General features: G+C 47.2%; 1 protein-coding gene across 5 annotated transcripts in view; it reads left to right on the plus strand.

Moving 5' to 3' along the window:
• Positions 1-25,195, plus strand: part of ofd1 (OFD1 centriole and centriolar satellite protein) — a 180,605-nt gene that overhangs the window by 64,079 nt on the left and 91,331 nt on the right. For all 5 annotated transcript variants that reach the window (XM_038802471.1, XM_038802467.1, XM_038802470.1 and 2 more), the window contains exons 13-14: positions 12,810-12,999; positions 21,744-21,874. In XM_038802471.1, the coding sequence (XP_038658399.1) occupies positions 12,810-12,999; positions 21,744-21,874 (321 nt within the window). The remainder of the gene's footprint in view (positions 1-12,809; positions 13,000-21,743; positions 21,875-25,195) is intronic.

Below are 25,195 nucleotides of genomic sequence, written 5' to 3' on the forward strand. Positions count from 1 at the left end.
GTCGTGAAGGCTGCCGTGAAACTGGCCGTGTTTCACGGCAGCATCCGCGCCCCCTCCCGGGACCCGATTCTGCTCCCCGGTCAGGGTTAGCAGCGGGGCCCCGTGAACCTCGGCATCGCAGGCTTAGCGAGCTTTGCTAAGCCCGCGCGGCAAGGTTAACGGCGGCTGACGCGCACGATGACGTCAGCCGCGCATGCGCGGATTGGACGGCTCCAATCCGCGCATGCGCGGATGACGTCATCACGCATATGCGTGAAACCCGCGCATGCGCGGGCCGTTATGACCCTCAGCCGCCACGCGGACTGATCCAGCTGGGCTGCGGAGGAACAAAGAGTGCGCGGGGTTCGGACCCGCTGCCCGCGATCGTTGCCCACCGATCGCGGGCCCATGCCACCCTTACCACGGCCATGCCAATCGGTGGCATGGTTCTCCAGAATGGCACTTTGCGGCCATTTTCACGAACTGTGAGAGCAGTTGTGTTGGAGTTCATGAAAACGGCCGGAAAGGCCTGGGAAATCGGCCCATCGGCTAGGGGAGAATCGCCGCTCGCCGTAAAAAACGGCGTGGGGCGGCCGTTGGGTGGGGAGAATAGCGGGAGGTCGGGAAAAATGTTGGGAAGGCCCTCCCGCTATTCTCCGACCCGTCGTGGGGGGCGGAGAATCGTGCCCATGGACTCCATTAAACAGGACCTCATGGCGACCGTGAAGTCGGCGATAGTAATCGCTCTGGAGAGGACAGAACAGCGATTGGAGACTCAGGAAGCGATGATACAGGAATTGGAGAATGCGGCCACCAACCAGAGTGATCGGATTGCCTCGCTCAAGACAGAAATCGTTGGTGGCAGCCCAGGGAATGCTCAAGGAGACGGAGGAAGACCAGGAGAACATGTCTCGCAGCCAGAACCTCAGGATTGTCGGACTATGGAGGACACAAGAGGGTAGAAACCCAACAAAGTATGTGGCACAGATGCTGGGGAAGCTGGTCGGTGGAGAAAGCTTCCCCGAGGTCCCAGAGGTGGACAGGGCCCACAGGTCGCACCGGCAGAGGCCCAAGGCATGAGAACCACCGCAAGCAATTATTGCAGAACTCCACCGATTCTAAGATAAGGACTCAATCCTGAACGGAGCAAGGAGCACATGATCCTGCAATTGGGAAGGGCATACGATCTGTATATACCAGGACAGGGCCGGCCTGGCCACGTGCCAGGCAGAGTTCAATGAGACCAAGGCAGAAGAAGAAGGGATACTTCATCTCCCAAGTCCACAAAGTATATAAACCTGCATTGACGTCTTCATACTGGGGTAATCAGTGCTTCTTGGGTGGTAGGGGCGGAATACTCCACAATAGTAATCTCCGACCACGCTTCACACCATGTGGATGTGAGGTTGGAGAAGGGCCGGGCCCAGAGCTCCCATGGCCACAGCGCTCCTCGCTGACCAGGCATTCTGCGAGTGAACGTTGCAGGCCATCGACGGATGCATAACCTGCAACCAGAATGGGTAGGTCTCACGCTCCATATTCTGGGAAACACTGAAGGTGGTGATAAGGGAGAAAATAGAGTACAGGGCACTCGACAGGAAGGAGAGGGCGGCTAGGCAACCAGTTGATCAACTCCATATTGGAGGTGGATCGGCAGTACTCCACGGCCCTGACCTTGGAACTACGGGCAGAGGGGAAAAAAATTACAAATGGAATTTGATTTGCTCTCTATCGGGAAAGCAGTCCACCCGTTTAACAGACACAAGGGACTTTTTATGAACATGGAGACGAGATGGCTCACCAGCTGAGAAAGCAGGCAGCTACGAGGGAACTAGCGCAGGTGAAAGACAGGAACGGCAAGCTAGCCACAGCATTAGACAATATCAATGAGGCCGTTGCGACTTTCTATTGAAGGCTGTACACCTCTTGAGTCCCTGGAGGGACACCTCTTGAGTCCCTTGACAGGCTGGACATACTGGTGGTGGGGGAGGACAAGAAACAGGGTCTGGAAGCATCACTAGTATTAACTCCATGCAGTCGGGGAAGGCACCGTGTCCGGATGGATTCCCGGTGGACTTCTATAAAAAATCCCCACAGCACTGGCCCCGCGCCTGCGGGAGATGTTCAACATCTCGCTATTGAGAGGGACATTGCCGCCCACATTGGCACAGGCCTCTATATAGCTGATCCCTAAAAAGGACAAAAGACCTGACCAAGAGACCCATCTCACTCCTAAACACTGACGCTAATGTTCTGGCGAAGGTCTTGGCGAGGTGACTGGAAAGTTATGTGCTGGAGGTAGTGGCGGAGAATCAGACAGGCTTTGTCAAGGGCAGACAACTAACAGCGGACAGCAGACGACTGCTGAATGTGATTATGACCCCACCTCGATGTAGAGAAGGTCTTCGACAGAGTCATATGGAGTTACTGAAATGGTTTGGGTTTGGGTCAGGGTTCACCTCATGGTTGAGACTACTGTACAGCGCTCCCATGACGAGCGTATGGACGAACACCGGCAGCTCTGAATAGCTCCGGCTGCACAGAGGCACGAGGCAGGGAAGCCCATTGTCCCTGCTGCTATTTGCCCTGGCAATTGAGCCACTGGTCATCGTTCTCAGATCAGTGAAGGGGTGGAAAGGCACCCAGAGAGGAAACAGGGAGCATGGAGTCTAACTCTTTGTGCATGACCTGCTCCTCTATGTCTCAAACCCACTATTCTGATACCTGGGGATCCCAATAGCCCACGACTGGACACGGATACGTGAATGGAACCTGTCAAGTCTGGTGGAGGAGGTAAAGAGGGACCTGCGGAGGTAACATTTGCCAGGCTGTCACACAACAATAGAGAAGAAAAAATTGGTATACAAGAAGGAAAAAATAGATCACAGATAAACAGGTACACATCCAAAATTAACATATGTACAGATATGAGGCCCCTATTTTTGAGTCCCAGGTGATTGATAGATGACATGGTGCAGCGATAGGTTCTTAAGGGATCATTGCATTTGTGTCGGGAGGGGTGAGAGAGAGAACCAAAGGATTTGAAAGAGTGCACTGCAGAGCCAAACCTCCTATTCAATTACTGGGCTGCTACTGCAGAAAGAGTACGGGGATGGATCAAAGAGGAGGGAGTGAAATGGATAAGAGCAGAGGAGAGCTCCTGTACGGGGACATCCCTCCGAGCACTGGCCACAACCCCTTTCGCATTTCCCCAAGCCAGGTACTCAGGACTAGTGGTAGTGGCCACGCTGAGAACGTGGAGCCAACTTAAACACCACTTCGGTCTGGTTGCAATGTTCACCATGGCCTTCATCTGCTGGAACCATAAATTCACCCCTGCGACAATGGACAATGCCTCATTTAAAAGGTGGAGAAAGGACGAAGGAGAACTGACAGTAGGAGACTTGTACGTCGACGGCAGAGTAGCAACCCTGGGGGAACTCGTGGATAAGTTCCACCTCCCGAAAGGGAATGAGCTTCGGTACATACAAATAAGGAACTTCCTCCACAAAGAAACAGCAGCGTTCCCCCAGGTACTCGGACACTCCCCACTGAAGAGACTTCTGGATGCGGGCGAGCTATGGGACGGTAACTGTGCGGACATGTACGACCGACTATTAGAGTACATATGGTCACCACTGGAGAAGTGGGAAGAAGAACTGGGTATGGACATAGGGGGAGGACTCTGGATCGAAGCGCCGCATAGTGCGATATCCACCTCCTCAGCGCAGGGCTGAGCCTAACACAGCTGAAGATAGGGCACACTTGCACAGGGCGCACTTGACCAGAAAACATATGTGCGGGTTCTTCCTGGAGGTGGAGGGTAGATGTGAATGGTGCCAGGGAAGCCCGGCTAACCATGCCCCCGTGTTCTGGTCCTGTCCCAGACTTGTCGGGTACTGGACCACCTTTTCCAATGTCGTGAGGGTGGAGCCATGCCCACTAATGGCAGTCTTCAGGGTATCAGAACAGCCAGAACTCTTTACAGGGAGAGGGGAAGACGCCCTAGTCTTTGCCTCCCTGATTGTCCATGTAGACTCCAGCTCAGCATCCGATCGGCAGCGACACCCAAGGCCACAGACTTCCTGTCCGACTTGGCAGAATTCCTTCAATTGGAAAATATTGAATTCTCCATTTGGGGATGGGAGGAAGGCTTCCACAACACGTGGAAGCTATTCACCTACTTGTTTGTGACCAGAAACCAATGGGAGAGTGGAAACAGACAACGGAAGGAGAAAGGAAAGGTGGGGGGGGGGGGGGGGGGGGGGGGGGGGGGGGTGGTGTAGGAGGAGAAAGGTGGAGGACCTCAAGCAAAGCACAGAGCAGAGGGGTCGGAAGGGACAAATGGTGAGGACATACATGGGTGCCAAGCACGCTCGGTTGGTATCAACCCCCCCGTCACCTTTGAGAGAGTTTACCATTTATTGTTAAAGTTTGTTTAAGAAACACTGTTAACTAAAACCTAAAAGGGGAAAGAAAGTCCATGAGCAGTATTTTTTATTTATTTATAAAATTCAATTTATTGAAAACTGATTTGCTCAACCTAGGTTTGGTTTTAATATTCTGGGGCAAAGGGAGGCCTACAAGGGTTGGTCTACGTTCTTTGTGATACAACTAGGAAACACCTTCTTTTATGTTCTGTCGGGGAACCTAGGCTAATAGTTGTCCCAGCACCATCTAAACCTTGAGAAATAATTCTGCTAACTTGGTTTGCAGAGTACTTGAGTGATAATATGGTTTCCTGGTAGTTGGTGGATCTGGGTTGGCTCCACAGCCCCAAGTTTGCGATCCAGTGTTTACAATGGAACTGCGATGGGATAATAATTAAAGGTAGCATCGCAAATGACTTGACAGAGAGGATGATAGAACCTGGCTTGCCCCACCGCTGTTCATAAAATTGATAAATGTGAATAAGACAGCTTAATCCTTTGTCTAATATAAAATAAGGTGGGCTATGAATTGAAAATGCTTCTGAGATTTGAAAAAAAATGAAAATCGCTTATTGTCACGAGTAGGCTTCAATGAAGTTACTGTGAAAAGCCCCTAGTCGCCACATTCCGGCACCTGTTCGGGGAGGCTGTTACGGGAACCGAACCGTGCTGCTGGCCTGCTTGGTCTGCTTTCAAAGCCAGCGATTTAGCCCTGTGCTAAACAGCCCCTATTTACCTCCCAATTAATATGATGTCCATTCTAGGGCAGCCTACAGCTGAAACTAATGAGAGCAGTGAGATGTTTATCTGTCATTCATTCAAGGAATGTGGACACCACTTACAAAGCCACCATTTATTACCCTTGAGAAGCTTATTGTCCTGCTGCAATTTGCATGGTGAGGGTATATCCACAATGCTGTTACACAGGGGGGAAGTTCCAGGATTTTGACCTAACGGCGATGAAGTGACAGTGATGTGTTCCCAAATAAGGATAGCATGTAACTTGGCGGGAGCTTTCAGGTGGTGGTCCTGTCTACTCTTTCTAGGTGCCGGACATCCTGAATTGGGGAGGGACTGCCAAAGAATGATTGGCAGAGCAGCTTGTAGATCGTAACACCACAGTTACAGTGCAGGGGGTGAACACTAAAATGGTGTAATGGATGCTGATCAAGTGAGTTTTGTCCTGAATGTTGTTGAGCTTGGGTGTTGTTGGAGTTGCGTTGATCCAGGCAAGTGAACATTATTCCATCACACTCCTGACTTGCGTCTTTTAGATTGTGGAAAGGTGTTGGAAACTGTGATACAGAAGACGACACAGTCTCTGATCTATTTACGTGGCTGGCCAAGTTTCTGGTCAATAGTAACTCCTGGGATTTTGATGGCTAGGGATTCCACAATAGTAATGTCATTGAATGTCAATGGAAGGTGGTTAAACTTTCTTGTTGGAAATGGCCATCACCAGGCACTTGTGTTATACTAATGGTGTTACTTGCCACTTATCAGCCCAATCCTGAAGGTTGTCCAGGTCTTGTTGCATACAGGCAATGTTCGTTAGCAAAGGAACTGCGATTGTCAACAAACATCCCATCTCACCCGTGGGACTGAGATGATTGACCTCCAAAAACCATGCTTATATTCCGTATGACTCCATCCAGTAGAGACTTTTCTTCCTGTTGCACATGATTTCAATTTTATTCTAGTATCTTGCTGCCATAATCAGCCAAATGCTGCCTCGATGTTAACACTTGCCATGCCTCTGGAATTCAGCTCTATTTTCTGTCTTTGAATCAAAACTGTAATGATGCGTTAAACCAAATGGTCCTGGAAGAACTGCAAGTAAGCCATTGTTTATTTCTGTATAAGTGTCACTTAATAACCTTCCGTCACATTGTGGATTAAGAGGGAAGTGGGGTGATAAATGTTGGCTTGGATTTGTCCATTTTGTTGACAGGATAACCCCTGATTATTTTCCATTTTGTCAGATAGATGCTAGTAAAGTACCTAGTGAAATAGCTTAGCTAGAGGCCTGGTTAGTTCTGGAGCACAAGTCTATTGAACGACAGTGTGGATATTTCGGACAAGTAACCTTTGCTGTAACAGAGTGCTCAACCGGAGTCAATGTTGAGAACTTTTGGGGCCAGTCCTTCCCCAGTGTATAACCATTGTGCCATTATGTATGGTGTGTCTATCCAGTCTGTGTTAAAGAACGTACTCGGGTTAATGAATGGGGAGCCTGCGATGTTGTTTGAAAGGTATGATTTTCTGAGTATGACTATACGTGGGTTTGTGGAACAGATCTCCCAATTTTGACACAAAGTCCTCAGATATGAGTGAGGAGGATATTCCAAGGTTGATTGGTTGGTTGTGCCTTCATCCAGTGTCTAGGTCAGTGCTGGATGGTCTGTCCATTTCATTTTTATTATTGGGTGGATGTGGACTTCATATCAGTGAGATTGTTGAGGAATTTATGGCACCAAAATTAAATACTTTTCGAGAGGGAGGGAGTGAGAGTCCCCCAATGAGGTTGATCACCTGGAATGTGCAGGGCCTGGGGGTGGGGAGGGCCTGTGAAGAGAGCAAGGGCTTTCTTCCATTTAAAAAGGCTGGGGGCTGATATGGTGTTCCTACAGGAAACTCTCCTTTCGGGTACAGGACTAGATCAGGTTGCGGAAAGCCTGGGTGAGTCAGGTTCTTCACTGCGGGTTTAACAGCAGGGCACCGGGGCTGGCAATTCCATTTTCAGGCTGTTGTGGTGGTGGCTGATCCAGGGGGTCATTATATGATGGTCACAGGTACGTTGGAGGGGAGGGCTGTGGTGATGGTGAACGTATATGCCTGAATTGTGACGATGTCAAGTTTATGAGACAGTTGTTGGCTGCCATTCTGGAACTGGGTACACGCCAGCTGATTTTAGTTTTTTTGGAGGGGACGGTGGGATTTCAATTGTGTTTGGACCTAAAGTTGGATCATTCTAGACCCAGATCACAGGTCCCTTCGGGGATGGGGCCGCATCTGGTGGACGTTAAGTTGGAGAAAGGGCCGAGCGCAGCACGCAGGTTGGAGGCTGGATGTGGGTCTATTATCGGATTTCCGGTTCTGCGCGAAGATTTCAGGAGCCATAAAGAACTGTGTTGAATAGAAGAGATTGGGATGGTCTCGCTGTCTACGGTGTGGCAGGCATTAAAGGCAGAGATTGGAGGGAGTTTATCTTGTACAAGTCGTATATGGATCGGGAGAACAGGCGGGAGTGTCAGGAGGTAGTGGATGAACTGGGTGTGGATAGGGAGCATGTGAGTGACCCAACATCAGATCTCTTGACGCGCAGGAAGAAGCTGCAAATGCAGTTTGAACTACTGTCCACAGGCCAGGTGGTGCGACAGTTACAGTGCTTAAAAGGGATGGTATAAGAGTATGGGGAGAAGGCTAGCTGACTGTTCGCGCACCAGTTAAGGCGCCAAGAGGCTGCCAGGGAAATTGTGTAGGTTCTGGAATCTAGAGGTCGATTGGTCTCTGCTCCAGAGAAAATCAATGAGGTGTTTCGTTCCTTTACAAGTTTGAGTCGCCAGAGGATGAGCAAGAGATAGTGGCAGTCTTGGAATGCTTGGAGTGAGGGATGAGTTGCGGGAGTCATTGGAGGTGCCAATGGGATTTGAGAGCTCTGGGTAAGATGCAGGTGGGGAAGGCGCCGGGGCTTGATGGGTTCCCAGTAGAATTTTACAAGACGTTCCCTGACCAACTGGCCCCATTGGTGCTTGGAATGACTCGTGTAATGACTCGTTGGTGTGGGTTTCCTTCCAGAGATGTTGAGGCAGGCATCCATCTCCCTCTTCTGAGTGTAGGTCATGCCGCCCAATCTCTGCTCAATGTGAATGAGAAACTTTTGGCTAAAAGCCTAGCCTTGAGTTTGGAGCGCTGTCTCCAGGAGATAGTAGGGGATTTGAGAGGAGCAGAAAACTCATCTAATATGAGGTGAATAATTAATTTAGTTCTTACACCGGCGGCAGGACTAGAACTGAGATTATTGTGTCTCTGGATGCTGAAAAGGTGTTCAATACGGTGGAACGGAGCTACTTGCTCTCAGTTTTGGAGAAGTTTGGAATTGATCTGGGTTTGTATTGTGAGTCCGACTGTTATATGAAGCGGCGGCAGCTGGTGTTCGAATGAACATGAATTCGGGGTCATTCAGGCTGTACAGGGGTACAAGGCTCTATGTCCCTGCTGTTGTTCGCACTGGTGATCAAACTATTGGCGTTTCCTTTAAGGGCCTGGGAAAAGTGGAGGTGAATTGTGAGGGGTGGAGTAGAGCACAGGGTGTCCTTGTACTTGGACGCCCTTTTACTGGATGTTAGTATCTAGGGCAGTTATGTGGGAGATAATGGGGATACTGCAGACGTTCGGTTCTTTTTCAAGATGCAAACTAAATGTTGGGAATAATGAATATTTTGCAGTTAGCCCTGTGAGGGAAGGGGCTGGGTTGTGGGGATTGCCATCCTGCCTGGCGGGGACCAGTTTTCACTATTTGGCAGTTCAGGTGGCTTGGAATTCTATGCGACTTTGCAAGTTGAATTTTACAAGCTTGGCGAGTAGGTTAGAGTGGACTTGCAGAGACGCGACAGCCTTCCATTGTCGCTGGCTGGCCGAGTTCAATCTATTAAGATGAACATTTTGCTGCGATGTGGGTTCTTATTTGAATGCCTCCCAGTTTTTCTGCCAGTCATTTTTTCCAGAGATAGAGCAGTTCATAATGGGCTTTATATTGGTGGGGGGAACATCTCAGATTCGGAGAGAGGTCCTATAGAGGGAAAAGCAGATGGGAGAGTTGGAGCTGCCAGATCTATTGTACTATTACTGGGTGGCCAATGCGCAGAAAGTGTTTTGGAGATCTGGAAGTTAGTCGGGTGCAAATGGAGTCGGAGTCATGTAGAGGGATAAGTCTGAAGGCCCTGGTGATTTCGCCAGCAAAATATTCTGTGAATCTGGTAGTGGTTTCCACGCTAAATATTTGACGACAATTCTGGCAGCATTTTAAACTGAGTGTGGTGTCAAGATGGGTCCCAATCTGTAGGAACCACTTGCTTGAGCTGGCGAAATTGAATGTTACATTCATGGGCTGGAGAGGGTAAGGGATTTGTTTCAGGAGGGTCGGTGAGGAGTTGAAAGAGAAAGCAGGGCTGGGGGACCGGATAGGTTTCGATATTACCTTTATTCGGCGGGCATTTGAAAATGAAATGAAAATCGCTTATTGTCACGAGTAGGCTTCAGTTAAGTTACTGTGAAAAGCCCCTAGTCGCCACATTCCGGCGCCTGTCCGGGGAGGCTGATACGGGAATCGAACCATGCTGCTGGTCTGCTTTAAAAGCCAGCGATTTAGCTCCGTGACTTTCCCAGATGCACCGCTGTCTACCTTGCTGGAAAGGATACTCTTATGTGCCGATCAGAGGAGGGCAACACATCTGGGATATATGGGCGGATCATGGGGAAGAGCATATTTTTGTGGGTGAGGTGAAGGCCAGGTGGGAGGAGGAGCTAGGACTCATTTTGGAGGAGGGAGTGTGGGATGAATCCCTTCTTAGGGTGATTGCTAAGTAATCCTGCGTGAGGTTGAGCTTGATACAGCTAATGGTGGTGTTAAGGGGCGGCTCAGTGGCACTGCTGCCTCAGCTCCAGGGACCCGGGTTCAATTCGGGCCCCAGGTGTCTGTGTGGAATTTGCACTTTCTCCCCGTATCTGCGTGGGTTTCCTCCTGGTGCTCTGGTTTCCTCTCACAGTCCAAAGATGTGCAGGTTAGATGGATTAGCCATGATAGATTGCCCTTAGTGTCCAAAGGTTGGGTGAGGTTTGTGCGTTACGTGGATGGAGTGGAGGCGTGGACTTAAGTAGAGTACTCTTTTCAAGGGCCGGTTCCGACTCGATGGGCCAAGTGGCCTCCTTCTGCACTGTAGAGATTCTATGATTTAGGGCGCACCTTACCAGGGCCAGGATGAGACGAATTTTTGATGAAGTCGAGGATAAGTGTGAAAGGTGCTCGAGGGGCCTACTCGCCATACGCACATGTTCTGGCCCTGTCCCAACTGGAGGTTTTTGGGGATCCTTTTTCAGCACTATATTGGCAATCCTGAATATTGACTTGGAGCCCTGTCCGTTAGTTACTGAATTTGGAATATCGGACGAACCGGAATTGAGGGGGCAGAGGTGGATGCTTTGGCGTTCACATCGCTGTTGGACCGGTGACTGATACTGCTGAGCTGGAGGCAGGCACGCCACCCAGTGCCAAAGCATGGCTGGGTGATTTGATGGAATACTTGCACCTCGAGAAGGTCAAGTTCACGGTGAGGGTATCGATTGATGGGTTCCATCATAGATGGTCATTTATTTTGCAATTTAAAGATCTACAGTGGGATTCTCTGTGCCAGAAGACACCAGGACTAAATCGTTATTCTATGCCAGCAGAATTGGCGCCATTCCCAGATCACTCCAGCGACCGTTAAGGGGCTACCACCGGTGCCAAGTGGAATACGACCGATTCCGATGAAAAGCGGTGTCTGATTCACCGGATTCTGGATTGACATTCAAGAGGCTGACAAGCTGCAACGGCATATAAGCACTCCACTCCCCAAACACACCATCCCAGCCAACAAGATGGCAGCAAGGTTCAACGACGTTGAGCTAGAGACCCTAATCAACGCAGTGGAGGAGAGGCGGGCTACCTTGTAGCCCGGAGTAATGAGGCAGTTGCCACCCGTCTCTGTGCACGTGCCTGGACACAGGTGGGAGAGGCCGTGAGCGCTATGGGCAACACTGCCAGGATTGGACAGCAGTACCGCAAGAAACTGCACAATCTCCTCCGGGTGGCCAGGATTAGTAGGTAGCTCTGTGCCCCTGGCATTAACACCCCCATCTGGGGGGGAGGCGACCGAAACCCCACCCTGCACCACTTGCCAGCGTCCATACAGGCCACCATGGCCAGGTACCCTGGCAAATGAACCACCAGCTACCCACCCCCTATGCTACATGCACCCAATGCAGATTTGGAACATTTAGAACAGATTTGTCATTAGTATAATTCTAACCTGACAAAATGATGTCAAGTTTATCAGGACAAACTTGTCTCTTTACAGTTTTTTGTCATTCTGTTTTTATTTCCAGATAGTGAAAATGTTTGAGATCTGAGTTAGGATTAATTAACTGTATGGCATTAATAGGAAAACTGGCTGTCCTAATGAACACCCTATTGACTTACTAATCAACTGACCTAATGCAAAATATACAAATTTAACTTACCTGTTTACTTTAAATAGAAATTTAACTTACCTGTTTACTTCAAATAGTGTTGAATGGACGACCTCTTTATTTAAATAACATTGTTGCAAATATTAATACAAATTGAACATAATCTTTATTTGTGTCACAAGTAGGCTTATATTAACACTGCGATGCATGGGCGGCACGTGGCACAGTGGTTAGCAATGCTGCCTATGGCGCTGAGGACCTGGGTTTGAATCCCGGCCCTGGGTCACTGTCCGTGTGAAGTTTGCACATTTGCCTCGTGTCTACGTGGGTTTCATCCCCACAACCCAAAAATATGCAGGGTAGATGGATTGGCCATGCTAAATTGCCCCTTAATTGGAAAAAAGTAATTGGGTACTCTAAATTAGTAAAAAGAAAAAAACCCAAAACTCACTGCAATGAAGTTACTGTAAAAATCCCCTCATCGCCACACTACAGCACCTGAAAAAACCCAAAAAACACTGCAATGATGTTACTGTAAAAATCCCCTAGTCACCACACCACGGCGCCTGTTCAGGTACACTTGAGGGAGAATTCAGAATGTCAATTCACCTAACACGAACATCTTTCAGGTCTTGTGGGAGGAAACTAGAGCACCCGGAGGAAACCCACTCAGACACTGGAAGAACGTGCAGACTTTGCATCGACAGTGACCCAAGCAGGGAACCGTGAAGCCGGGTCCCTGGTGCTGTGAAGCAACAGTGCTAATCACTGTGCTACCGTGCTGTCCCTTGTTGAGATTTTAAGTCAAAATTGTGAGCCTAAGTGGAAAGAAAATTAAATTTCACTAGCGAACTATCATTGTGTTAATTTTACTGATTTGAGATTAGTTCCAATTTCAATGTTTTAGATTTTTAAATGGTCATAAATTCTTGCCAAAGTTTTATTTTTTATACTTATATATTTTGTACTGAGAAAAACATATTAGCTCCAAAACTGTACATGTCTTTACTTATATTTAGATAGAAATTATGTATTCTTTAATGATAGAGTGATATAGTGACTAGATTCTCTTCTATCTGTACCAATGAATGATTGGAAAATGCTCTCCCTAAAGTTCACTGAAATTGATCCAGATAATACTTATTTGTCAAACTATCTCATCTTGCACAGGTGGAACTGGATGCAGCTACAGCCCAAGTTTGTTTGCTAATGAAGCAGAATGAGTTGCTCAATGAAAAGTTAAAGGACACAGCAGACTATACATCATTAAAGACAGAACATGTACAGCATCGGGCCGAGATCAACACGCTGAGAAAGCAGCTCGATGAGGCTTGTCATGAAAATCAGAAACTGTGTGAAAGTTAGTATACTTTGTTTCTCTGAAAAATAATACTCTTACATGCACAAAGGGGCTGGTTTAGCACAGTGGGCTAAACAGCTGGTCTGAACTGCAGAACAATGCCGGCAGCGTGGGTTCAATTCCCATACCGGCCTCCCCGAACATGCGTCGGAATGTGGCGACTGGGGGCGTTTCACAGTAACTTCATTGAAGCCTACTTGTGACAATAAGCGATTTTCACTTCATTAGAAGACGTTTAATGACATTTAAACTGTAAACTTAATTAGGGGCATTAGAGCTAATGTAACTTTGTAATACTAGTTCAGAGTCCCACACATCAAGAGTCCATATTAGACATCTGAGAACATCAAAGTAATGATTAGAATACTATTTGGAGTGTGCCTAAGTTTTCAGTGTACATTCTAAACAGTCAAGGGCCCCTACCAGGGATTGAAATATTACTTTGATTAGGTATGATTGAAGAAATGACTGTCCAGTGCAATAATGCTCCAAAATGCTTTGTGAAAATGAAAATCGCTTATTGTCACGAGTAGGCTTCAATGAAGTTACTGTGAAAAGCCCCTAGTCGCCACATTCCGGCGCCTGTCCGGGGAGGCTGGTACGGGAGTGGAGTAAGAGGTAGGTTTGTACTTGGGAATTTTTTGATCTGATCATTATTGCATTAATGGAAAGATGCACTCAGCAGACGTGACTGGGAATTAGCGAGTGGAAAGAACCATCTTTGGTTGTTTGTCTGTGAAATGGTGCAGGGAGCAGTGCAGGTTTAACTTTGGATTCAGACTCAAGTTGAATTTGTTGGCTACAGTCAAATTCAGTTTGATTTTGTTTTTCATCTGCTGCTGGCCAAATTCAGGATAGCAGTGGCAGAAGACAGGATAGCAGTGCCAGAAAACTTTACTGTATAACTGTCCCACACCGGTTCACAGTAAAAAGAACCTTGGAGAAAAATACAATTGAAGAAAATGGAAAGAAAGAGTTCTATTATGTCATCAGAAACTCACAAAGCACTCCATTCTTTCTTTGATGTGATCATTTATTATGAAGAATAATACAGCAGATGATTTGTGCGTAACAAAATACCGTAATTACCAATTAAGATACATGAACGATTTATTTGTTTTATGTGGTATTGGTTGAGGGGTAAATGTATGCCAGGAAAACTTAATTGCTCTTTTTTTGATTAGCATCTTGGGTAGGTTGTCTTTTGTTATGACCAATCCGCAGGTGAGGTTCCCCAAACTTGCTAACCCAGGCAAGATCGCTCCCTTTGTTACCATAGAATCATAGAATTTACAGTGCAGAAGGAGGCCATTAAGCCCATCGAGTCTGCACCGGCCCTTGGAAAGAGCACCCTACTTAAGCCCAACACCTCGACCCTATCTCGTAACCCAATAACCACAACCTAACCTTTTTGGACACTAAGGGCAATTTAGCATGGCCAATCCACCTAATGTGCACATCTTTGGACTGTGGGAGGAAACCGGAGCACGCGGAGGAAACCCACGCACACACGGGGAGAACGTGCAGACTCCACACAGACAGTGACCCAAGCCGGGAATTGAAACTGGGACCCTGGAGCTGTGAAGCAACTGTTCTTTTTTTTAAAAAAATGTTGTTATAAATTTAGATTACCCAATTATTTTTTTTCCAATTAAAGGGCAATTTAGTGTGACCAATCCACCTACTCTGCACATTTTTGGGTTGTGGGGGCGAAATCCATGCAGACACTGGGAGAATGTGCAAACTCCACACGGACAGTGAACCAGAGCCGGGATCGAACCTGGGACCTCAGCACCGTGAGGCAGCTGTGCTAACCACTAGGCCACCGTGCTGTCCCTTGAAGCAACTGTTCTAACCACTATGCTTCCGTGCTGCCCAATCTGGCTGGGATACACCAAATCCCTTTGCCCCTGATGAGGAAGGACTGAGACACAGCCAGAATGTGGTTATCGGGAATTTGAAACAGAGTGGGAATTCAGTGCAGAGCAGGTAGAGGTGCTTTTTGCTTTTTCTCCTTCCTTTGTGACTTTTAAAATCTTCAGCGAATGGTGTTACTCTGCTGCAGCATTTGATGCTACAAATAAGAGAGCTGATTGTGAGTAGTGGGTAAGGTTGGTAGGTCTTTACTACTTCTATCACATATCATGTAGAGATTTAATGAGAGTGGGAGCTGAAGGGGCACCACTGGGCAGTGGGCTGAGTCTGAAAAACAACCCAGGAAAGTTGTCATAGGAAAACGGTAAGTTAATTGGCAGGTAAGTAACTGCTAATTTGCATTACCTAATCTAAATTGCTTTAGATTAAAGATAAAAAAGAGAAATATTTCATAGATTACAAAGTTAAAAACCAGCTGTAAATTTTAAAAAAAAATTGAAAGCTAATTGGATAAAATAGAGATGCAGGACCAGGCGATGTGTTATACCTGCATGATGTGGGAGCTGGTGGACCCCATTGTGGTTCCTCGTGAACACATCTGTAGCAAGTATTGGCTGCTTGAGGAACTTCGGCTCAAAGTTGATGAGTTGGAGTATGAGCTTCGGATGCTGCGACACATCAGAGAGGGGGAGAGTTACCTGATGCTGTGTTTCAAGAGACAGTCATACCCTTTAGATTAACTATCTGAATTTGGCCATTGATCAGGTACAGCAGGATATGATTATCAGTGAGGTAGGTAGAGGGATCCAGGAGGTAGGGTTGCAGGAGCCTCAGCCCTTGTCCTTGTCCAACAGGTTTGAGATTCTTGCTCACTTTGTGGATGAGCCATGATGTGGAGATGCGGGCGTTGGACTGGGGTGAGCACAGTAAGAAGTCTTACAACACCAGGTTAGAATCCAACAGGTTTGTTTCAAACACGAGCTTTCGGAGTACTGCTCCTTCCTCAGGTGAATGAAGAGGTATGTTCCAGAAACATATATATATATATATAGACAAATTCAAAGATGCCAGACAATGCTTAGAATGCAAGCATTTGCAGGTAATTAAGTCTTTACAGATCCAGATAGGGGTAACCCCAGGTTAAAGAGGTGTGAATTGTCTCGAGCCAGGACAGTTGGTAAGATTTCGCAAGCCCGGGCCAGGTGGCGGGCTGGCCTGGGCTTGCGAAATCCTACCAACTGTCCTGGCTAGAGACAATTCACACCTCGTTAACCTGGGGTTACCCCTATATCTGGATCTGTAAAGACTTAATTACCTGCAAATGCTTGCATTGTCTGGCATCTTTGAATTTGTCTATATATATGTTTCTGGAACATACCTTTTCATTCGCCTGAGGAAGGAGCAGTACTCCGAAAGTTCGTGTTTGAAACAAACCTGTTGGACTTTAACCTGGTGTTGTAAGACGTCTTTTTGTGGATGAGGGCAGGGACTATGGGGAGGATGAGCAAACCAATCACAGCAGCATGGTACAGGGAGTTATTCAAGTTTGGAGCAGAGAAAAGAAATGTGGTTGTAATCGGGGATAGTATAGTTAGGGGCATTGACACTGTTCTCTGTGACTAGGATCAAGAGTCCAAAGGCTGTGTTGCCTGCCTGGTGCTCTAGTTTTGAACATCTCTCCTGGGCTACAGAGGAACTTGGAGTGGGAGGGTGAGACCCAGTCGTCGCGGTCCACGTTGGTACAACTGTGAGAAGAAGGGTAGTCAATGCAGGACTGAGGGTGTTGTACTCAAATGCATGCAGTATCGAAACAAGGTAAATGAGCTTGTAGCGCACATTGAAATTGGCAGATGCAATGTTGTAGGCATTACAGACGTGGCTGCAAGGGGTTCAGGCTGGGATCTATATATTCAAGGATATGTGCCCTATCGAAAGGACTGGCAAATGTGCAGAAGGGGCGTGATTGCCTTGTTAGTAAGTAATTAAATGAAATTGACAGCAAGAAGCAATGTAGGGTCGGAAGGCGTAGAATCTGTGTGGGTAGAGTTGAGGAATCGCAAAGGAAAAAAAGACCCTGACGGGATTTGGAGTGGTCTCTTAGCAGTGGTCAAGAAAATAAATCCGGAGATAGGGCATATAAAAATGGCAATATTACAATAATCATTGGGGACTTCAATATGCAGCTCGACTATGAAAATCAAGTTGGTAGCGGATCCCAAGAAAAGGAATTTGTGCAATGTTCACAAGATGGTTTTTGGAGCAGCTTGTGGTCGAGCCCACTAGCAAACATAAACTTCTGGATTTGGTAATGTGTACTGAGGCAGACTTCATGAGGGAACATAAGATGGAAAACCCCTGGGGGGGGGGGGGGGGGGGGTGCAGTGACCACATGAGTTTGAGAGGGTGATGCAGAAATCAGATGTTATAATATTACAGTTGAATTAAGGTAACTGCAAAGACATGAGGAGAAGTTGGCCAGAGTTGATTGGAGGGGGAACCTAGCAGAAAAGATGATGGAACAGCAATAGCAGGAGTGTTTGGTGGTTATTAGGGAGACACCACAGAAATTCATCCCAAGAAGGAGAAAACATGCTCAGGAAAGGATGAGGCATCCATGGCTGACAAGGGAAGTCCAGGGACAGCGCAAAAGAAAAAGTATACAATGTGGCAAGGATAAGTGGGAAGCCAGACGATTGGGAAGCCTTTAAAAGCAAACCGAGGACAACTAAAAAAGCAACAAGGGGGTAGAAGTGAAATACAAGTGTAAGCTAGCTAGTAATATAAAAAAAGGTAGCAAGAGTTTTTTTTCATATATAAAACTGGAGAAGTAGTAATGGAGAACAAAGAAATGGCAGAGGAACTAAATAGGTACTTTGCATCAGTTTTCATGGTGGAAGACACCGTGGCATCCAGACCTTCAAGAGAGTCAGGGGGCAGAGGTGAGTGTAGTTGCCATCACTAAGGAGAAGGTGCTTGTGAAGCTTAAAGGTCTGAAGGTGAATAAATCACCCGAACCGGATGATAGCATGGTGGTTAGCATAAATGCTTCACAGCTCCAGGGTCCCAGGTTCGATTCCCGGCTGGGTCACTGTCTGTGTGGAGTCTGCACGTCCTCCCCCTGTGTGCGTGGGTTTCCTCCGGGTGCTCCGGTTTCCTCCCACAGTCCAAAGATGTGCGGGTTAGGTGGATTGGCCATGCTAAATTGCCCGTAGTGTCCTAATAAAAAAAAAAAGTAAGGTTAAGGGGGGGTTGTTGGGTTACGGGTATAGGGTGGATACGTGGGTTTGAGTAGGGTGATCATGGCTCGGCACAACATTGAGGGCTGAAGGGCCTGTTCTGTGCTGTACTGTTCTATGTTCTATGACTGTACCCCAGGGTCTTGAAGGAGATAGCTGTGGAGGCATTGGTGGCAATCTTTCAGGAATCACTGGAGTCAGAAATTGTCCCAGAGGATTGGAGAATGGCCGATGTAACACTTCTGTTTAAGAAGGGAGGGAGGCAGAAGACGGAAAATTATAGGCCAATTAGCCTGATTTTGGTCGTTGGTAAGATGTTAGAGTCCATTATTAAGAATAAGATTGCAGAGTACTTGGAAGTGCATGGTAAAATAGGGCTGAGTCAGCATGGCTTTGTCAAGGAATGGTCATGCCAGACAAATCTGATAGAATTCTTTGAGGAGGTAGCGGGTGGGTCAGTTAGACAAAGGAGAGCCAGTCGACGTGATCTCTTTGGATTTCCAGAAGGCCTTTTGACAAGTGCCACACAGCAGGATGCTAAATAAGCTAAGAGCCAATAGTGTTAGGGGCAAGGTACTGTGATGTATAGAGGATTAGCAGCCAGTGACTAGTGGTGTTCCGCAGGGATCAGTGTTGGGACCACAACTATTCACGATATACATGAATGAGCTGAAAGAAGAAACTGAGGGCATTGTTGCAAAGTTTGCAGATGATAAAGTTATGTAGAGGGACAGGCAGTGTTAAGGAAGCGGGGAGGCTGCAGAAGAACTTGGACAGGCTAAGAGAGTGGGCAAAGAAGTGGCAGATGGAATACAATGTGGAAAAGTGAGAGGTTATGCACTTCGGTAGGAAGAATAGAGGTATTGACTATTTTCTAAATGGGGAAAGGCTTCAGAAATCTGAAGCACTTGGGAATCCTAGTTCAGGTTTTTCTTATGGTTAACATGCAGGTTCAGTTAGCAATTCGAAAGGCAAATGCATTGTTAGCATTCATGTTGAGAGGGCAAGAATACAAGAGCTGGAATGTGCTGCTGGTGTTGCGTTAGGCTCATAGTGTGAGCAATTTTGGGCCCCGAGTGGGGAATTACAGATTCCCTTCCAGATTTTGGCAATGGTGTAGAGATCCTTCTGTCCCCGCAAAACTTACTCCCATGTCATGCTACAGCTGAAAAGAAAGGGATGTTGAGATTATGCTATGTTTGAAAGAAATAAGGCATTATATTTTTGTTAGCTAAATTAGCCACCTGTTCAAATCTCGATATCAGGATACCATGGTTGCCTATACTCTCTGAGCATGCCTCTGGTGCACTGCTGTTAACTTGGAGTTATGTAATTCTGCAACAAAGTGTTGTTCCTACTAATTGCATCTAAATTCTGAAAGATCTCATTTTTGTGTTTATTCCCCCTCAACCATGAAGTTAAATTAAAGGTATTGTCAGAAATCGAATGATTGGTACAGGGATCACATTTAGAATGTGAATCTGTGGTTGAGTTGCTTTCTGGATTACTTCAGAGGGCAGTTGAAAGTCAAACCTATGATCTGGGACTGGTGCCACTTTTAGGCAAAACCAGGTAAGAAAGAATTATCCCTATAAAGGGTTTTAGCTAACCAACTAGATGATTACTACAATCTGATAGCTTCATGATCACATTTACTGCCACCAGCTTAAAGACTTAAAAACTGAATTCAAATTCTTGAATTACAATAGATTTGAACTCCCATTATCTGGTTATTAGACCAAACCTTCTGAGTACTAGCCCAGTAAGATAGCCACTAAATTTCTTTGGAGGATAAACACCAATGTGGGTTAGTTGGGCCAAAGGGACCATGTTGGAATTCCATGTAATTCTGTCTTTTGTGCATCTCCTAACAAGTTGGAGGACACTGTAATGGAAGGTTGTGAACATGCCTTTTAGTTGATGAGAGACTGGGACAATGAATACTTAAGGATTGGGGTGTCTGTAGTGAGACAGTACATTTTCTTTTTCTGCCTCTGTCAGCCAAAAATAATGTGAAAATTCAAATTCTGCTGTTACAAATACACACCTGGGAACTACGATCGGTGAGCTTTACTCCTGTAGTGGGTGAGTTGTTAGAAGGTATTCTGAGGGACAGGACCTACAGGCATTTAGACAGGCAAGGGCTAATTAGGGAAAGTCAGCATGGCTTTGTAAGGGGAAAGTCATGTCTCACGAATTTGATTGAGTTTTTTGACGGCGTAACCAAGAAGGTGGATGAGGGCAGTGCGGTCGACGTTGTCTACATGGACTTTAGCAAGGCCTTTGACAAGGTACCGAATGGTAGGTTGTTGCAAAAGGTTAAATCTCACTGAATCCAGGGCGAGGTGGCCAATTGAATGCAAAATTGGCTTGGCAACCGAAGCCAAAGGATGGTTGTGGAGGGTTATTTTGCAAACTGGAGGCCTGTGACCAGTGGTGTGCTGGGTCCACTGTTATTTAATATATATATAAGAATGATTTGGATGAGAATGCAGGAGGCTTGGTTAGTAAGTTTGCAGATGTCACCAAGATTGTTGGCATAGTGGATAGTGAAGAAGGTTATATAAGATTGCAACAGGATGTTGACCAATTGGGGCAGTGGGCCGATGAATGGCAGATGGAGTTTAACTTAGATGAATGTGAGGTGATGCATTTTGGTAGATCAAATCAGGGCAGGACCTACTCAGTTAATGGTAGGGAGTTTGGGAGAGTTATAGAACAAAGAGATCTAGGAGTACATGTTCATTGTTCCTTGAAGGTGGAATCGCAGGTGGACAGGGTGGTGAAGGAGGCATTCAGCATTATATGTTTTATTGGTCAGAATATTGAATACGGGAGTTGGGACGTCTTGTTGAAGTTGTACAAGACATGTAAGACCACACATGGAATACTGTGTTCAGTTCTGGTCACCCTATTACAGGAAGGATATTGTTAAATTAGAAAGAGTGCAGAAGGGATTTATGAGGCTGCTACCAGGACTTGATGGTCTGAGTTATAAGAAGAGGCTGGGACTTTTTTCCCTGAGGCGTAGGAGGCTTAGGGGTGAACTTGTAGAGGTCTATAAAATAATGAGGAGCATAGATAAGGTAGATAGTCAACACCTTTTCCCAAAGGTAGAGGAGACTATAACTAGAGAGCATAGGTTTAAGGTGAGAGGAGAGAGTTACAAAAGAGACCAGAGGGGAAATTTCTTCTCACACAGGGTGGTGAGCGTCTGGAACGGGCTGCAAGAGGCAGTGGTAGAGGAGGGTACAATTTTGTCTTTTAAAAAACAGTTAAATAGTTACATGGGCAGGGTGGGTATAGAGGGATATGGGCCAAATGTGGGCAAGTGGGACTAGCTTAGTGATAGAAACTGGGCGGCATGGACAAGCTGGGCTGATGGGCCTGTTTCCATGCTGTAAATATCTATGACTCTATGGCCTCCATGAATGATTCAAGAACAGTGTTAATGTGATATTTACTTATTTTTATTTCCTCGAATGGTTCTTGATCCTATTTAGTACAGTAAGAACTGAAAATGCATGATAAATATATTTTAAAATTCCATCCATAAAAATACAGGAACATAGAAAGCATTAATCAAGTAAAACATAACTATGGAGTTAAGTTTTCTAACTATTATATTTTCAGTGCTGAATCAACCTACTGCTGCTCATTTAGCTCTTCAAGCTGCATTGAAGAAAGCAGAATATTCCAGAAAGCTTGATCAGGATGAGTATCAAAACCATAAACAGATACTGGAGCAACAGCTACAGAATGAGGTAAAGTGTAAGCTGAAACACTGGTATGCTATTTAATATAGCTTTTGTAATAATGGTTCATTTTGATCAAAAGTGCTGGGTGGGATTCTCCGTTGGCTGATGCTGGAATCACAAAACGCAATTTGGTGGAGAGTAGGTTCCGAAGCTGGCCAGTATTCATTGCCCATCCTTAATTACCCCAGAGAAGGTGGTGGTGAGCTGCCTTCTTAAGCCACTGTCAGCAGTGTGGTGTAGGTACACCCATGGTGCAGTTACAGACTTCTAGAATTTTGACCCAGTGACAGTGAAGAAAAGGTGAAATGATTCCAAGTCAGCATGGTATGTGATTTGGAGGGGATCTTGCAGTTGGTGTGTTTCCATGCATCTAGTGCACGTGTCCTTCTAGGTAGAGGTCACAAGTTTGGAATATGCTGTCAAAGGAGTCATGGTGAGTTGCTGCAGTGTGTAAATGGTACACACTGCTGCCACTGTTAATCAGTGGTGTAGGGAGTGAATATTTAAGGTGATAGATGGGATACCAAGCTTTGTCCTGGTGGGTGTTAAGCTCCTCGAGTATGGTTGGATCTGCACTCATTTAGGCAAGTGGAGAGTATTCCATTACGCTCATGACTTATGCCTTGTCGGTGGTGGACAGGCTCTGAGGAGTCAGGAGGTGAGTTATTCACTGCAGAATTCCCAGCCTCTGACCTGCTCTTGTAGCCACAGTATTTATATGGCTGGTCTGAAAATATATTCTGTTGTTGGTAAGTTATGCACATGTAAACAAGGTATGTTGTCACAACATGGCATAGCTTTGTTTTAGGTTTAACACTGTTCTGATTAGACATTCTCAACCAATTTTGACTTGACTAAATCAGTCAGAGGGTGTAGGAACCCAAAATGGGGTTGATAGACTTGTGTTGTTAAAGGTTATGGGGGGCCCAGGTCGTTTTTCAGGGAAGGAGCTGTGAGTTATTCACACCTGTAAACAATGACCTGTGCAGCTGTGATGATGGCAGATAGATTGTCAGGGTGCAATCTTACCTGCCAGGTTGGGCCCGGCACGGCCGGTAAATGCCGGGAGAGGCCTCCGCGGACTTCCCGACAGCCAGTAAACCTTGTGAGATCCACCCAGGTCTCACGAGGTGTTGCGATCACGATCTGGCCCACAATAGGCGGGACCAAGCCTCTCACACCTAAGCAGGTTTAAAAGCCGCATGGGCATGCTCACCTGGGAGTTATCTGGGTCCTGGCAGCTACTGGCCTCCCCAGAGCCCCCAGCCGGGTGCAGTTCATTACTGGTCCATACAGACCAAGATCAGGGAGAACGGCACCCGGCGGATCTCCTGGGCTATCAGAGGCCGCTAGATGGTCATGGAGTGGACAGGGTGGCCCCCTGGCCCTCCCCCTTGAATGTGGGCATCTTGGCACTGCCAGGCTGGCACCATGGGGGTATTTCCATGAAAGGAGGATGGAGGGGGCGAATGAAGGGTTGGGGGGTTGGTGCAGCTAGGTATGAAGGGGCTCCGGATGTTTTTTTTTTGGGGGGGGGGAAGGATGGGGAATCCTGGAATTCGGTGGGGGCCAAAAGCCTAAAAAAGTGTTCCCTTTAATGGGGTTTCATCAGTTGGGGAGGTGTGTGGTAGTGCCAATTTGTGTGGGGGGGCAGCGACATTGCCCATTGGTGGGGCATGTGGGGGATCTACAAGCTCACTTAGAGATTGATGGTGGCCCGATCACTGAGAAGCCAGTCTGGGAAGTGAGTTCAGCTCCCCAGAGATGAAAATAATCCCCCAGAGATGAAAATAATTCTAAATGTGGGCTAGGACAGCGATAAATCCCACAGGGCCCAAAAAAGCGTCTAAGTGTGGTCAGATTGGCGGGGATCTCGCTGACTGAGCCGGGAGAAACTCCCAGCAAAACCCGCCACAAATTACACTTACAAACATTTCCGTTAGATCGCGCCTTCAGTCTCCAAAGTCCCAAGAAGGTGTTAGGAACATCAGGTTTTGCAAACGGTTACACTTTTTTTAACGAACAATTTTATTGAGGTATTTTTTGGCATTGTAAACAGTTACAAATTAGAGAAATATGCAAACATCAACGGAAAACCAACACTTCAACCAAACCATAGTGCACATGACCGATCCTCCCCCATAAACAATACCCGCCTATTTATCCCTCCTACTCTACTCTAATCTCCCCCCCCCCCCCCCCCCCCCCCTTTGCTGAAGTTCGATCTCCCGCGAAGAGGTCGATGAATGGTTGCCAGCTCCGGGCGAACCCCACTGCAGATCTCCTCAAGGCGAACTTGATTTTTTCCATACCCAGAAAACTCGACATGTCCGAAAGCCATAGTTCGTTCTTCGGGGGTTTTGAGTCCCTCCATGCCAGCAGTATTCGTCGCCGGGCTATCAGGGAAGCAAAGGCCAGAACTTCAGCCTCTTTCTCCTCCTGGACTCCCAGGTCTTCCGAAACCCCGAAAATTGCCACCTCTGGACTCATCACCACCCTTGTTTTCAGTACCCGGGTCATGACACCTGCAAATCCCTCCCAGTACCCCCTAAGCTTAGGGCATGCCAAAAACATGTGAACGTGGTTCGCTGGTCCTCCCGTGCATCTAGCGCACTTGTCCTCTACCCCAAAGAATTTGCTCATCCAAGCCACCGTCATGTGGGCCCGGTGAACAACCTTAAACTGAATCACGCTGAGCCTGGCACACGTTGCGGGTGAGTTTACCCTACTCAGGGCTTCTGCCCATACCCCGTCGAGTTTCTCCTCCCATTCAAGTTTCAGTTCCTCCGTCTGGGACTCTTCCCCCTTCATGAGCACCTTGTAAATATCCGAGACTCTACCCTCTTCTCCTTCTCCTCTAGAGACTATTCCGTCCTGGATCCCTATTGGCGGGAAGCGTGGGAAGGATGGGACCTGTCTGCGTATAAAGTCCCGCACCTATAAGTACCTAAAGTAATTTCCCCTTACCTGCTCAAATTTCTCCTCCAAAGCCCTCAAGCTCGCAAAGGTCCCCTCCAGGAACATATCGCCCACCCTCCTCACTCCCGCCCGCCGCCATGTTCGAAACCCACCACCCATGTTCACGGCGGCGAATCGATGGTTATCACATATTGGCGCCCCGACCGACGCACCCACCTCCCCATCATGTTTCCTCCACTGGTCCCATATCCGCAGGGCTGCCCCCACTACCGGGCTGGTGGAGTACTTGGCCGGCGAAAGCGGTAGGGGAGCCGTGACCAGGGCTGCCAAACTGGTGCCCCTGCACAAAGCCGCCTCCACCTGCTCCCAAATAGACCCCGTACCCACCATCCATTTCCTTATCATGGC

Source organism: Scyliorhinus canicula, chromosome 7 (genome assembly GCF_902713615.1).
Source record: "Scyliorhinus canicula chromosome 7, sScyCan1.1, whole genome shotgun sequence".
NCBI lineage: Eukaryota > Metazoa > Chordata > Chondrichthyes > Carcharhiniformes > Scyliorhinidae > Scyliorhinus > Scyliorhinus canicula.